This window comes from Pinus tabuliformis, chromosome 7 (assembly GCF_031772625.1).
Source record: "Pinus tabuliformis cultivar Carrire ecotype Pingquan chromosome 7, CPIR1, whole genome shotgun sequence".
In the NCBI taxonomy this organism is placed as follows: domain Eukaryota; kingdom Viridiplantae; phylum Streptophyta; class Pinopsida; order Pinales; family Pinaceae; genus Pinus; species Pinus tabuliformis.
The window spans coordinates 957,649,301-957,667,077 of NC_142293.1; the positions used below are offsets into that span (position 1 = coordinate 957,649,301).

The window sequence follows — 17,777 nt, forward strand, 5'->3', positions numbered from 1 at the left end:
AATCAACAGAATAGCCTGGACCATATCAGAAAGGTCCCCCAAAGTGGCTGACAAAGACACTTGAAAGTGTTCATCCTGATGAAATTGGAAAAACAGGAACCAGAAATACAAACCGACAAGATGGAGGTGATGTAGATAACTCTAATTCACCTGTTGATATGGATATTACTTATGATTGTGAATTGAACTTGTCTACAGATTTTGAACCAACTTCCTTCAAAGAAGCTTCTTCTCATGATGAATGGAAAGAAGCGATGCAAAAGGAGTATGATGCCCTCATTAAGAATGGCACTTGGAAGCTGGTTGATCCTCCATTTGGAACAAAACCAATTGGCTGCAAGTGGGTCTACAAGAACAAGTACAAAGCTGATGGCTCACTTGACAAGCACAAAGCTAGGCTTGTGGCAAAAGGTTTTGCACAGAAGGAAGGGGTCGATTATGAGGAAACTTTTGCTCCCACAGCAAAATGGGCCACCATCCGGACACTCTTTGCACTAGATGCTCAGAACGGTTGGAAAGTCCATCAAATGGATGTAAAAACTGCATTCTTGAATGGAGATCTAAAAGAGAATGTTTTTATGTCCCAGCCTGAAGGATTTGCTGTGAAAGGACATGAACACAAAGTATGCAAACTTGTGAAGTCCTTGTATGGCCTCAAACAAGCACCACGAGCCTGGTATGAAAAACTAACTGAGCATCTTCTGAAACTCAACTTCAAACATTTTGATCTTGATGATGCAACTTTATTTGTCAAGAAAGTTGGCAAAACAGTTGTATATCTTGTGGTATATGTAGATGATCTTTTAATGACAGGGAACAATGCAAGCTATATTGCATCCATAAAGAAAGAATTAGGAATTTTTTTTGAAATGACTGATTTGGGCTATGTTCATTATTATCTTGGCATTGAAGTAACCCAACATCCAAAGTCCATATTTCTTTCTCAAAAGAAATACATTGGAGATTTGTTAAACAGATTTGGCATGACAGAGTGCAATCCCCTTTCTACTCCAATGGAACAAAACTTGAAGCTCACATCTATTGAAGGAAAGGAATTTGAGGATGCAACAAAGTATAGACAGCTTGTAGGAAGTCTCATCTACCTCACTACTACCAGACCAGACATTTCATTTGCTGTTGGAATCCTCTCCAGGTTTATGTAAAAGCCTTGTGAGGGACATTGGTCTGCTGCAAAAAGAGTTCTAAGGTACTTGAAGGGAACTCAAGACCTTGGAATCAAGTATACACAGGTGGACGATTTCAACTTGATTGGATACTCTGATTCAGACTTCGATGGAGACAAAGAAACTGGGGTATCTACTTCAGGATATGCTATGAGTCTTGGATCGGGAGCTGTCTCCTGGAGATCACGCAAACAATCAGTACCAGAAGATTCCACAACAGAAGCAGAATATGTGGCAGCAGCTGAAGCAACGAAAGAAATTGTGTGGCTCAGGAAAATTCTTGAAGATTTGCAGGTAAAACAAATACAATCAACGCCACTCATGATTGATAACACCTCTGCAATAAAGTTGGCCAAAAACCCAAAGTTCCATGATCGTACTAAGCACATCAATACTAAATATCATCTGATCCGACATCATGTTGAGGCCAAAACAATCCATCTCCGTCATTGTTCCACAAACGAGCAAATTGCAGACATCTTCACCAAAGCGCTTGGAAGAGAAAAGCTTGAAAGATTCAGAACAATGCTTGGACTCACCAACATCCCTTCAGATTAAGGGGGGGAATGTTGACACCTAATCCGAAACGGATGAGGTGAAGCTGGACAGTCATCTAGAAGATGAACTGATCTGTTTTGTATATGTATAAATAACAATTGTCTAAATGAATAAAATCACCAGTTCTGTCTTGCGCTCATTAATTGCTGGAGTTACCCTGGCCTGACAGAATTAGTGCATTTTTTTAAGGAATCGGTAAGGGATTTTATATTAATAAAGTTATATTATGGGCCAAACCCTTACACAATGCTTCAATATTTTGACATAAGATGAAATCAACAGTCCAAAAAACAAAATTGTAACCTCTAAGGCTACAATCCTCCCTATACTGAAAACATAATGAATATATACTTGACAAAAGTACCCAAGTATCAAAAGAAATTTACATCGCAACATGGATAAATAAAGTTTGATACTGTAACAAAAACCAACCAAAATATTGATAATCAGCAATGACCATGTCGCATAGCATGAAACCTCCACACACAATGAGGTGTTTTCATTTTGGAAGCATTACTGGGATCATATCCTCCCATATCAAGCTGTGCTCCACTAGTTTTAGAGAACTCCCAAGAAAAAACATGAACATTCAGGGAATTGATCTTCTCATTAAGGCCAGTCAATGCTTGTTCCATATCAGCTTGAAGCCCAAGTAACTTAGCCTCTAGGAATAGTTGAAATTATTGCCTTTTCATTTCAACCATATCTTCCAACTGATGGATGGATAGTTGTAGCACTTAGGTAGCCTCCAACATCCTCTTAGACATTATACTAGCATTTACGTTGTCCTTAATAGCCAAGGGATTAGCCATCATTGAACAAAATATTTTCACCCAACTAGATGAAGCACTCACCAATATTCTCCACAATTCTAGCCAAAAATGAATTAGTGACACTTGGATAGAATGAGAGGCTAGGTAATTCATTTTATACATAGGGCTGAGACCTTGCCATGAGCCAAACTACAACAAGGATTTCAAATCCATTTAAAGATCATTAATAGTACCAAGACTGAATGGGATATGAATTCCATGGGAACATAGTTAAGGCCATCCCATTGCTTAATGATAAAAACTCCAAGACCAAGGAATTCCAGAGAAAATCCTACTAGGGGTGTATTAAGTAGACTAGACTCTCAACATAAGAAAGGAATAATGTGACTTGCCACTTGTTTATGAAAACATGACACTGGGATGAAACCTCAAGGATCCATGGCTAGAAAAGGGAAGGGTGTTAGATCTCGAGTGCCTTCCTTCTTCGGAGGAGAGCCATGGAAAGATCTAGATAAGAGATTATAATGCACCATTCTTTTCGAGAGATTTTTCCTATGATATCAATGAAAATGAGGGCATAATTACACCTTAGGGAACCAACCATGACTTAGGGAATAAAGATATTAGTGAGACAAAATATATATTTCCAAGTTGCCTTGGTCCATATATGATCCTTTTTTGGCTTGGGCATCTACCATCAAATTCAAATGCCTATGCATGTGGAAGAAAAATAATTGCTCAAACTAAGAGGAATTTACACTAATTATTTGGAGCAAAGGAGAAGGATCACAACATGTCGTCTTTAAATAGTTTGTCAACGAAGATCATTAGCTTAGTCATTTTATTTGCACTAGCTAATTTCAACCCTTTCCATAAGGTGAGAAACTCTGCTTGATTATTGGTTGCTAGGTCGAGCCCCCAAGCATATTGAGACACAATATTTCGATCGAGACTAATTAGAATCCCTTCCACTCCGACCTCCCCCAAAATTGGTGCATTTTTTATGCAAAAAGGAATGCCCCCTTACTTTGAAAGTATAAAACTTAAAGGAAAAATATTACTCAGGCCCATCTATGGAAAATAAATGTTGGTAATACTACATGCAATTAATAAATGTCATCCATACCTAATAGGAAGACACTTCAAAAAAAACAGACCATGATAGTTTGAAGTACTTTTTGAAGCAATGATTATCTTCAAAAGAGAAACAAAAAGGGGTCACAAAGATGTTGGGTTATGACTTTGAAATTATTTAGAGAAATGGAAAACAAAATATTGTGGCATATGTAATCTCAAGGAAAGAGGATGACACAAATGGTTTACTATGTGCTATCTCCATTCCACAATATTACTAGGTGGAAGAAGTAAGGATAGAATGGAAGCAAGATGAAAAGATATGCAAGATCATTCAATAGCTATAGGAGGACCCCGATGTAGTAGAAAAATTTACATGGAAAATTGATTTGCTATGGTATCAATATTTCTTATACTTATGCGAGAATTCTCAACTCAAACAAAAGGTCCTTTTGAAATTACACACTTATCCTATAGGAGGACATTGAGGGATTTTGAAGACATACCATTGGATCAAGAAATATTTTTTTGGTAAGGTCTTAAATTAGATGTGAAAAAGTTTGTGGAAGAATGTGTGGTATGCCAGGAGATACTATCAATACCCAAAGGCTCCTTCAACCATTATCCATACCAAGCTAGTGTTGCAAAGAAGTTTCAATGCATTTTATTATAGATTTACCCAAATCTAAATGAAAGAATGTCATTATGGTAACAATATATTGAATTAAAAAGTATGGCCACTTTTGATGTCTTTGTAATCCTTTTGAGGAAAGTATTGTGGCAAAATAATTCATGGAAATAGAACAAAAGCTACATGATATACTAATTTCTTTTGTAAGTGACACACATACAATTTTCACTAGGAAATTTTGGACTTAATTATTTTCTTGATTGGGTACTCAATTGGCCCACAACTCATCTTACCATCCTCAATATGATGAGAAAATTGAGGTAGTGAAAAAATATTTAGAAGGATATCTATGTCACTTAGCATATGATACATAGAGACAATGGGTCAAATGGCTTCCCTTGGAAAAATGGTGGTACAACACATCCTTCCATACTTCATCATCCTCCATCCATCACATCACCATTGAAAGGGATATAAAGGCTCAAGAAATAAAGGACCACATATAACACCAACAAGAGGTTCTCAAACTATTTACGGATAACTCATTTATGGCAAAAAGTAGGATTAAACAACAAGCATATCAACATTGAAGTCAAAGGGAATTTGAAGTGGAGGATTGGGTATTTGTGAGACTACAACCATATAAAAAGATATCCCTCAAGAAATAAAAGAAAGAAAATAAATTATCTCCAAGGTATTATGGGTCCTATAAGGTTTTACAAAGGATTAGAAGTATGGCTTATCAAAAAGAGGTTCCTCCATCTTCACATGTACATCTAGTCTTCCATGTTTCGTGCTTAAAGAAGGAAAAAAATGATAAGCACCCAGTGAAAAATATTGTACCAGAGATTAGTGAAGAAGGGAAAGTAACATTAGAACCATAAACAATATTTGAAACAAGTTCTAATTAGATGAGAAATCGAGTAATTATTAACTACCTCATCAAATGGAAGAACCTACCAATGGAGGAAGTGACATGGGAAGATGGGTTATTCATGCAGAAACAACCACATATAGTCAAATATTGAAGAAACACTTTTTGGAAGGGGAGGGGCATGATAAGCCCTATATAAAAAGAAACCATTATTAAGCCATAGATATTGAGTTACTACATTAAGCCCTTTTTGTTTTTGTTTTTTTTAACATAGTTTGAAGATTTCATAGTATGATAGTTTGAAGTATTATTGGTCTTACATTTCATTAGCGAAATTAAACACCATATTCCATTTAAGGTTGTATTTATTTTATGTTATTTTAAAAAGAAACTTTATTTTGAATTGTCATGAATGATCACATTAAAATCTTGTGGTAAGTTATCTCTTTGTAAACTCAATAAAACTGACACTTCCTTCCTTGCACATAAATGGTTAATGGGAACCCATTTTGTTTTTTATGCAATAATTAAGTGGATAGACTTGTCTATTTTGGAATAGGGTTTTTAGGATTTTATTTTAATTATCAATAATTATTAGGAGGATGGTAGAGATTTAACCTACCCAGAATATTATAGAATATTCATATTAGTATACAAAAATCAAAGGTTGGAATTTATCTCCAAGGAAGTTATGCAACTTTTTTCCCTTTGAATTAAACCGAATAATTAAAAGATATGGCATAGGAACAAGTGCCATATGAAGTGAATTATGGTTTTTTGGGCATGTGGTATTGATAATCTATGGTATTGGGCCAACATTTTTAACCCTTTTCTATATATTCATGGATGAAATTTCATATTTATTGAAGAGTAATTTATTGTTCTTTCCAATCAATTGCCCAACTCACATGCAATATTGGGAATTCAATTTCATCTTATTGGGATTGGTGTGGGCATGCAAATTTAAGCCTCTTTTCCAAACTTGAAAAATAAAATCTAAGCCCACTTGAAGTCAAATTTACAACTTTCTTTTAGAGTGCATTTCCAACCCTCATGTCAAATACCAATAAAATATACTTAATTGTTCAATGATGAAAAGTTGTGAAATGGTTAAATTTCTCTCACATTGATTCACCCCCTGTTAGTGTGATCTTTGTTCCAATAAAAATTTCTCATATTTTCATAAGGATAATGGCTTATATTAAAAGGGAATCTCCTCTTTATGAAATGGATGACAGAGCCTCTATTGGATTCAACCATGATTCACCTTCAATCCAATCATCTTATAATCATGTAGAGTGATAAACATATATTGGCCTAGTTTAGTTGATATGGATATGGGTAATAATAGATGGTATTTCCTTTGTCCAAAACTTCACGTCGGTTGCATCACTCCCATCACCTCTTTTATTTCGATCTAGTACTTGATTTTTGGGAACATATCTCTTATTTGAATCAAGAAAATTTAGTCTTAAATGTTACTATATAGGCATGGAAAAAAATAGCAATACTTATTATAGTAGATGAATTTAGATTGGTGAATCCATCAATCCATGATGCACTTTTTGGTAAGGGAGGTGGGTGAAAATGATTTGCACAAACCCTTGATGAAGGTAATTTTCATGTGCTTAATTAAGTCTTTAAGTCTTTCATCAAGTGACTATATGAGTTTTGTAACAAGGGTTTGTATTAGATTCAATAGATGCTTAATCTAGCTCTTGACTTAGGCACTCATTTATTAACTTGGATGAGCCCTACACATAAATGCAAGATATTAGTATATTTAAAATAAATTTCAAAAGTAATGCAATCAAATTTTAAATATTTTTGTTAAAATTTTATCAATAAACCAAATTCGTTATAATGGCTTTTTTCCAACCATGTATTTGTACGCAAAGATGCTATATCTTTTTTTTCCAATCCAAGGCAAATTAAAAATTATCCATTATTAAATGGTAGAAGATGAAACCAACAATACAAATGTTGTCTTACTTTTGGCTTAGGTAAAGATAATCAATCAACAACATTTATGTTGCTGATTTTATTTCCAAGAATAAATGAACCCTGCTTGTTTGTTTGTATATATATATATATATATATATATATATATATATATATATATATATATATATATATATATATATTTTCGATAAAATATAGTAAAACTAAATGAAAATGAAGATATGTAGTTTTCTTTTGATATATTCACTTTTAATTATACACTAATTAAATTTTAGAAGAAAATAATGCATGACTTACCTTTTAGCATGATTTTAGCTAAATTGGTGATAAAACAAGAGAGTTTAATAAGGTACTACTTCTTTAAAAATCTACAAATATATAATCATACGAGCTAAGGTCAACTTGCTTGTTTTCATTGTTTTAGGGTGATTCCTCATCAGCTAATCATGTTGGTTTGAGTAACACAAAAGAATATGAAGTTTTAATTTTTTCTTTTGTCAAACAACAATGTAAGTAAGTAAGTAAGATAGATGAGTGTGTAACTATTTTAAATGATTTTTTGGAAAATAGATTAGTGTGTAGTTATTTTAAATGATTTTTTCTCAAACAACAACAACTTAAGTAAAAAGAAAAAGATAAATCAGTGTGTAGTTATTTTAAATAATTTTTTCTCAAACAATAACAAAAACATGGTAAGTATGTAAAAAGAGATTAGGGATAGTGAATCCCATGAAGACAACAAGAGTATGTAGTTATTTCAAATATTTAAAACTAAGTAGGATAGGAGAAAGAAAGAGTACATGCATTAATCCCTCATATAATGATAGAGTTAAGCGCTGAGAGGTGAGGTGATAGTGATTATTTATTTATTAATTAGAGGTGGCATCGTGGGCATCAATTAGCTGAAGCTAGGTCTCGCATGAGATGGGTGACATTGAGGTCGTTGGCATTGGCGGCCATGAACTCGTCGAAGCTAATGAAGTAGTCTTTGTTAGAGTCCACGTCCTTCATCACCCCATCAATCTCCTCCTCCATTGCGTCGCACTTGAGGATGGCGCTTAGTTCGGATTTCGATATTTTGCCGTCGTCGTCTTGCGGAACACGTCCTTTAGCTGAAGCAGAGTCTCGCATGAGACGGGCGGCATTGAGGTTATTGGAATTGGCCTCCACGAACTCATCCAAGTTGATGAAGTCATCTTTGTTGTAGTCCACCTCCTTCATCACCCCTTCAATCTCCACCTTCGTAATCAAGGCACTCAATTTTGACTTGGATATTTTTCTGTCACCGTTGGTGTCGAACTTGTGGAACATGTTCTCAAGCTCGCAGCGGCTACTCAGGGTGGCACATTGCACAACTAAAGTCATTCTTATGCTTGAAGGTGAAGGTGAAGGCAAATAGGATAATACTACACAAAAACTATGAGGAGATGGAGATGGAGATGGTGTGGAGTTCATCGTTATATAGCGATTTTTTATGGAATCTATGCCATGTGTCCACAGGGTACCAATTTCTGGGATGGTTTAAGCAATTGTTAATTGTACCCACCAACGAATGCTGGTGCTAGGTGGCGAAATGTTTGATGTGCCAAGATGCGAAATGTAATTTGATGTGCCGACATTTTGTGTGGTGAGCAAAAGAGTAGAAATGTTTGATGCTGTGTGGCGAACAATAGAAATAATAAATGTAATGTTAACATTTGATAGAGGGAGGGAGGGAATTTTTTCTCCTTATACAAATAAAGGGAAGGAGGGAATTTTTGGTCCTTTTGGAGGGAAGACTCGCGATACATGGACAAACGGTTGGATTTGCAGTGAATATTTGCAGAATTGAATATCGAGTATAAGGAGGGAAACAACAATAATGTTGTAAATTGCCTCAACCGACCAACGATTTTGGCATTAACCACCATTCTCAACTCTTTTGTGCACGAGACTTTTTATTGGTCACTTCTCTACAAAAGTGACCCAAAATTTGGCCACACATACGAGACGCTCTTGGAGGGTTAGCAAGTTCCAGATTTTCACCTCCAAGATGCCCTATTATTCCACCTGGGACACCTTTGTGTTCCTTCAAGCGAGCATGCCAATATGATTTGGGAAGCACACTACAGTTGGGCCACTAGGCATTTCCGGTTCGAGAAAATGGTGGCAGTACCGCAGAAGTATTTCTATTGGCCGAATCTTCGACAGGATGTCGGGAAGTATGTTAGATCCTGCATTGCTTGCGCCACTCCCAAACGACAATCAAGAAGCAATGCCTCTATACTCCCCTGCCTACCCCTAGTCAACCTTGCGAATCCATATCCATGGATTACATGTCGGGCCTTCCTTCTACTAAGCATGGAAACGACTGTGTTTTTGTGGTTGTCGACAAATTCTCGAAGATGGCCATTATGGCGGCCTGCAAGAAGAATATCACAATGGAAGCCACTGCTAAACTCTTCTTTGAATGAATGTGGGTACACTTCAGGATCCCACAATCTATCATCTCAGATCAGGACAATAGGTTCCTCAGTACATTTTAGTCTAGTCTCTGGCCGATGCTAGACTCCAAGCTCACTAAATCCACAACTTTCCATCCCCAAACTGATGGCCAGACAGAGGTCCTCAACAGGATGATTGTACACATTCTGCGCATGTACAACTCAAAGCATCCACGCACATGAGATGAGAGCCTACCCTGTGTACATCACAACTATAACCGGGCTCTCCACAGCTCGACTGGCCACAACACTTTTCAGGTGGGCTTGGGATTCCAGCCACTATGTCCCATTGATGTGGCCATGCCATTTGTAGCTAATCCGACAAATTTGGCTCCTGTCCAGTACGAAACCGATAAGGCAAAGAACTTCATTGAAAACATCCAAGATATCTACCAGCAAGTCCATGACATTTTGGAGAAATCAAATGCCAAGTACAAGCAGCGACATGATCAACATTGGGTACCACACAAGTTTTAGTTGGGTGACAATGTCTGGTTGCATTTTCAAAAGGAACACCTTACCGAAGTCTATCGGAAACCCAGACCAATCCGATATGGTCCTTACACCATTACCAAGGTTGTGGAAGACAATGCACTTGAGCTCAGCATTCCCCCATTCCTTGGACTGCACCCAGTGTTCGATGTGGACCGCCTTCAACTATACTTCCCACCATTACTAGACACATCAAACATTTTAGAACAAATCACCCCTACAAGTTAATTCAATATTGCATGGAACAAGCCACAACTGATAGGATCATGGACACACAGATCAAGAACACCTGAAAACAAAGGATCAGACTATATCAAGTTGTCAAAGCAGGCCAACTCCTTCACCAGGGCAAGTGGCTTACTAGGGACCAAGTTCAATAGAAGTTTCCTCATCTCATGGAGGAACTCAACGCAATGGGGACCATTGCTTCGTAAGGGGGATGGAATGATCCAGGTTGATATTGATGGCCACCTACCTATTCCACTTGGACCCCCACCATTGTTTCTTTCAAGTTTTCAGTTTCCTTATTTGTAGCACAATTTACTATTTTTGGCAGTTTTTCGGGTCGTGAACTTCCAGAGGCGTTTTGAGGCCCTAAACGACATTTTTTGGGAAAACCAGGAGCATCATGGATTATCGACCGATGTCTCTCACTCAAAAGTTGTAGTCCTCAGATAGATCTTTCGAACGAGGTATTGTGCATGTCAAATGAAGATCGTATGCCAAAGTTATGACCCCTCGAAGTTGATGTACTAATTTACCCAAACGGGGCCCATAGTTTGGGACTTCATCTCCTAGGGTTAGGTTTTTGGATGTTTAGGGTTTTCCATTATTTCTCAATGATAAATAGGCCTTGGAGCCTCATTGTAATACAATTAAGAGGTATGTATCTGCCACATCTTTTCTCATAGATAAGCTACCATCGCCCGAGCTAGTCTTATTTTCATTTTGTTTGTAAGCATATTTTAGTATTTGATATTAATAAAATGAATTGTTATTTCTACTACATCTTTGTATTTATGGTTATATATGTAATTTGTTACGTTCCTGTTTAAATCTGGATCAACAAGCTTATTCTTCTCTCTTTCCCTAGTGCACTGTGCAATTCAAATTCCCATACGCTCACCTCTTGTATCATGTACCTATGCCATGTGCCCAAGAAATATCATCACTCAATACTAGCACATTGTCCAATCAAAGTGGGCATCTTGCATGAGAAATCAAGATAGAATAGGTGATTTTGGGACTGCGTTTGTCTTGCGATGAGTGAATTTCATTTTCAGGTATTATTGAACTAGAGCATATTATCATAGCATCTTATCATGGAAGATGATAGTCAATGAGTTCATTAATAAGAGGTTTCAAGAAGACTCTTGTGAAGGTGAGACATAAAGATACGATCATGTAGGAGATAAAGGAATTATGAACTACGAAAGATAGATCACAAACCATGATGACATAGAAGGTTCCAATACTATATTAAAACCTTTTGGAGGGTGAAGATGAAGTACATTCTAGAATTATCATAAATATTTGAAGACATGACAATAGAGGATGGAGCCTGTTGTTGATACATTATAATGGAACCTCCTGTCACAATCGTCAAATTGTGATTTTCAAAAGAATGAACATAAATAGGTGTTTTGCCACAATTTAGGTGGAATGTAATATTTTAATTTCAAAAAATAGAAAATGTAAAATATGTGGAAGCCCAAGGGTTACACATGGAATATGAATAGTCACTAGGAAGTCCAAAGGTCATAAAGGAGCTCAAAAGTCATATAGGAAGATCAAGAGTCATGACGAAGCTCAAAGGTCACATGGGAGGTGAAAGGTCATCTTCTTTGATATAAATAAACCCTCATAAATCAAGAAATGGGAATTTTAGCCTTGGCTTCTCAATATTGGCATAAGAGAGAAGATCATTCTTCGGAGGAGCAAGTGGTGGCTTCATGTTCCACTATTGGGGCTAGTGATGTATCATTGTAATTATGTATCTTGGCACTTTCACATAATATTTTGAAGCTATCGAAGCCTAATGTAATTTCATGCATGTAACGTGAATATTGTGAGACTATTATTTCATGTTTTTTTTATGTATGTTTGTGTTCATATGTACTAAAGAAAATGAACTATTTCGTTGGATTTGGTATATATCTTAATTGAAATGTGTGTCTTGCTTCTTTTTATGATCGTTGTTACTTGGAAATATATTTTGCAGATTAACTAACAATTCTTTCTATATGTATGTGTGTATTTATTAGGATGGTACTATTACTTTAATTCTAAAGGCTCACTCTTTCTCTTCCCGTATGTGAAATTACTTCATAAACATTGCAATTGTATGTTTCACAAAGCTAACTTACTTTCTTCTCTCGAAAGTTATGTGTATGTTCTCTTATATTGATTGATTTCGACCAAGGCAATTATTTAAGATCATTACAATGGTAGTCGGGCCTATCTCCCATATGGGGCTCCTCTCAGACATGGTGTGAGGTATAACTGAGACATCATTACAGAAACCCCCTTGTGTTAGCAGAGTTCTAACACCATCAATAGGTATATATATATATATATATATATATATATATATAGATATATATATATATATATATATATATATATAGATATATATATATATATATGTATGTATATATGTATGTATATATGTATACATACATATATATATATATATCTATATATATATAGATATATATATATATATATATATCTATATATATATATATATATATATATATCTATATATATACATACATATACATATCTATATATATATATATATATATATATATATATATATATATATATATATATATGTATATATATACATACATACATATATATATATATATATATATATATATATATATATATATATATATATATATATATATATATATATATATATATATATATATATATATATATACATATATAAATATTTTTAGTATATGAAAGACCCAGGCCTGATATAACATTCTAGAGTTGAGAAACCCATATCTAATATAACATTCGAGAGTTAAGCAACCCAAATCCAATATAGCATTCTAGATCATGCGAGCAGTCCAGAGCCGATATATAATTCGAAAGTTAATATAACATGCTAGAGCACGGAAACAACCTAGAGCTGATATAACATTCTAGAGAATAGAAACCCAAATATGATATAGCATTTCAAAGCTTGTGAGCAACCCGAAGATGATATAACATTCTAGAGCCAAGAACCCCAAAGCTGATATAACATTCCAAAGCCCATGAGCAACCCAAAGTCGAGGAGTGGGAGTGACACAAGTTAAACCCAAATCCATTAGTAAGGGTTCAACATGAATTGTCGAACGAGGGAAATGAAAACAAAGGGAGAACTAGAAGTGAATCTAGAGGTATTCTCTTATTAAAGATTCAAATTCTCTTATGTGAGTGTAGATGGCTCCCTATGGAAACTGGAACGCGGGTTTAAGGGTTTGAAATAACACGGTCCAAAATGTGCTCGCAAGCCAATGCAATGGTAAGTCTACATTCCTTTTCTTGAACACCTCCGTATCACCTTCTAAATATGGAAGATTTCAATCTTATCATAGTTTCAAACAAACATAAGAAAACAATGAAAAGTGAACCACTAACAACGCCTAAAATTAAAAATATTTTGTTTGAATACTTTTCTGAGTGATTGCTCCATCTACTTGATGGTGTGATATGATTTGGTGGTGCATTAGCCTCCATATTATCTAATTATTATATCCCTCCTAAAATTATATTCCTCTACTCATATAATGTAGTGTAATAGGGTAATTTCAATACCAACCTAGGGTAATTCTCCCCTAGGGTTTGTTGTAGAAATGTAATTTTCTCTTTTCCTTGTTTAAATGTTCTTACCTATCACACATTCAACAATTATTTGTGTCCATTAAAAGAAACTAGAAATCAAAATGCCATCATAGAACCAATAGAAAAAGGGATCTTCTATATGATACTGAAGTGCCCTACATTTTATTTTCGCATTGAATTATTTTGTGATTTTCTCAACAACAAATACGAGAATTTTGGTTAATGGCATCATTGTTGTAATTGTGGATCCATGGCTTTGATCTCCTTTATTTACAAAGGATCTAAGGATTATTGACTAGATACACTTCCCTAATCGTTGCAAATCTATGGTTTCACATTCTTCACATTTTTTAGGTTTTGATTGGAGATCCCACTTCAAGCATTCCATACAGAGAATTTATTGGCAACTATAATTTTTGGCTCATCATTTTCTTTCCTCACATTTTCTCTGGAATTCTCAACATACTTAAAGAATATTTGCTAGTGGCATCACAAAACTGAATTTTTCTCTACATTTATCAACATACCTATGAATATTTTCTAGTGCAACCACCCACTTTTTGCGACCATGAAGCCAAATTTTTAGGCCATCTATTTTCTAGAGTTCAAAACGTTTATTTAGACAAATATTTCACCAAGTCTTAGTTCTAATTCATTTTTGACAATGCACATTTGGAGATATTCCTTATGTTCCAAAAGTATGCATTTTTGTAATGGATGATTTCATTTATTGTGATATGAGGTATATTTTTCAACTAATAGGGTTTGTTAATAATGGTATTTACAAGGATACGAAAACCTACTTTCGAGAGGAGGACAAGTGGTTCCCCACCTTCTTTATGCATATTTTACTCACAATTCCACAAGATTTATCTCAATAATTTTTATAAATTATTTTATGGATGACCGTAAAAAATCAAGATAATGCAAAGGATGGACTATTTTCAAAAGCATCATTTCAAAGCATCAATACCTCATACCACCCTTTGTACCTTCAACCAAGAAACATGGTTTAGTGGATCCTATACCTCTATTAAAGGCTACCTTCATAAGGTTGTCACACTCAATAGTGTTGATTTTCTAGTGCAATCAAGACTAGTTCAATTTTTCAAACTCATAACTACTTCCATTGACACAATTTAAAGCATTCCAATCATTAAGTATTTATAAATCAAAATTTTCAACCATTAACTTATTGAATAGAGCAATAGGGAACACAACAAACAATGAGACATGGGACACCAAAGTTTTAGGCAAATGACGAGGGAAAAACCCCAAATGGGGAAAACCCATCAATCTTTTCTGATGAGAGAAAATTTAATTCATTACATGTACAAAAGAAACAAAATATATATTTAAAAATTAAAATAAGAAAAACAATCCTAGAAATAAAAATTGGGGTAGGGGGTTGATTTCATAAATCAAGCCCACCCACATAATGGAGGTTGTAGTCGATTCCAAAATTGACCCCCAACCTAGCCATGATGCTAAGGGGTCACTAGCATAATATCTCGAGTGGTGTGTTGCTCGAGCCACCATGTCGGTGGCCCCTTAACATTGTAGCTGAGTCATGCAATCGACTCCGCCCACACACTAGGGGTTAATTCCCCCGCTTACCAATGGTGCCAAGTGGTCACTTGCATGGTGATTGGAGCAGTGGCATGGCCCATTGGCCTTGTGACCATGCAAGTGCAACGAAATGTTCATATCCTTATGTTCCAGAAGTATTTATTTTTGCAGTGGATGATTTCATTTATTTTGATATGAGGTATATTTGTCAATTGATAGAGTTTGTTAATAATGGTATTTACAAGGATATTGAAACCTACTTTCAAGAGGAAGACAAGTGGTTCCCCACCTTCTTTATGCATATTTTACTCACAATTCCATGAGATTTATCTCAATAATTTTTATAAATTATTTTATGGATGACCCTAAAAAATCAAGATAATGCAAAGGTTGCACTATTTTCAAAAGCATCATTTCAAAGCAAAAGAAGTTTTGACATAGGCGACTGGTTATTTTTACGACTACAACCATACAAACAAATGTCCCTCAAGCAAGCTAAGAAGGATAATAAATTATCACCAAAGTACTATGGTCCTTATAAAGTGTTGCAAAATATTGTTACTATGGCATACAAATTGGAGCTTCTTGCATCCTCCCGAGTGCCCCCAATTTTCCATGTTTCATGCTTAAATATTTATAGGTGTTAAGGTCCTAGTTCAAACAATATTATTAGAACTTGACGAGGAAGGAAAAATCATATTTAAACCTGAAGCAATCACAGAAATAAGAAACTGACAGCTACTAAATCGATCAATTTCAGAGTATCTCATCAAGTGGAAGAACTTACCCGCTGAAGATTCCACATGGGAGGACGAGAATTTTATACAAAATCATCCAGAACTACTCAAGCAAAGAACAACATCATGAAGCCGAAGAAGGGCATGGGAAAGTGGTGTGAGTTCCATAAGAGCTCCACTCACAACAAAAGTAAGTGTCGGGTCAAGCAATCATTGGTGGTCGAGCTAAAGGCTTTAGAATGAAATGGATGTTCTGACTCTGAGTCAGAACCTAACAAGGTGAATGAAAAAGGGAAGAAGATTATTGATGTAGAGCCCAACGCCACCATTGCCACCACAAAGAACCAGAAGGAGGAACTCGAAGATCCAAAGGATAAGGAGGGCCTCTTCCACTCCTAGATGTGGGTAAAGAGTTCCCCACTACAGTTCATTGTCGATAGTGGGAGCCAAAAGAACCTCATCTCGACAGAGGTCTTGAAGTTGCTGGACTTACCGACCACAACACATCCATAACCGTACACCATCAGGTGGCTTCACCAAGGACAGGATCTTCGCGTGAGCGAGTAGTGTCACCTTCCATATAGCATCAATCCCTTCACGGATGAGGTATTATGTGACGTTGCTCCCCTCGATGTTTGTGATGTATTATTAGGCCAACCATACTTATGGAAGCGGCATGCTCTGTATGAGTCAAGGCTCGTGTTGTTATTGTTACTTCTAGAAATATGTTGTATAGGATACCGGAGGTTGCACCACCTACTGCCATCTCTTTGGTTACTGCAAAACAATGTAGTAAGCTCATTTCCAAAATCGGGAAATTTGTTTTCTTGATGATATGCCCTGAGGGAAAGCAAAAGATAGTGGCCACGACCTCCAGACAGAACCCCTCCGCACGACAACAACAAATGGACAAGGTCGTCAAGGAGTATGAGGACATCTTCACCTCCCTTGCAGGGGTGCCTCTGCACTATCAGGTCAAGCATTCCATTGATCTGACCACAGGTGCGCCGCTGTCGAATGGACCAATCTATCAGTGATTCGTTATGGAGAACAACGAAATTAAGAGGCAGATTCAGGAGCTGCTACAGAAAGGTGACGTGCGACCAATTTCATCACCCTGTGGGAGCCCGATCGTGTTGGTACAGAAGAAGGATGGGACTTGGAGACTCTGTATTGACTATCGGGCACTAAACAAGATCACTGTCTAGAATAGGTACCAGATCCCACGAATTGATGACCTTCTGGGCCAACTGAAGGGGGGAAAATATTTCAGCAAGATCGACTTGAAATCAGGATATCACCAAGTACCAATTGAGCCCTCCGATGTGTGGAAGACTACCTTCAAAGCCAAGGAGGTCTTTTTCGAATGGTCGGTTATGCCTTTCGGTTTGAAGAATGCTCCTGCAACCTTCATGAGGCTGATGGATGACATCTTGCGGCCATTAACCAACTCATTTGTAGTAGTATACTTGGATGACATCCTGATCTTTAGCCAGAGTTGGGAAGAGCACCTCCAGCACATTCGACAGGTTCTCCAAACACTGCGGCAACACAAGCTATGTGCCAATTTTGAGAAATGCACTTTTGGCATGAC

General features: G+C 36.2%; 1 protein-coding gene across 1 annotated transcript; it reads right to left on the bottom strand.

Annotated features, from left to right (window-relative positions):
* Positions 1-7,950: 7,950 nt before the first annotated feature.
* Positions 7,951-8,421, bottom strand: LOC149250805 (putative calcium-binding protein CML25). Its single transcript, XM_089453755.1, has one exon. It carries the CDS (start codon positions 8,419-8,421, stop codon positions 7,951-7,953), a length of 471 nt encoding a protein of 156 aa, XP_089309881.1.
* Between the last annotated feature and the right edge of the window lie 9,356 nt (positions 8,422-17,777).

Bases quoted from the DNA above. Each gene is read 5' to 3' on its own strand.
- LOC149250805 (XM_089453755.1), bottom strand. From the start codon at position 8,421: ATGACTTTAGTTGTGCAATGTGCCACCCTGAGTAGCCGCTGCGAGCTT.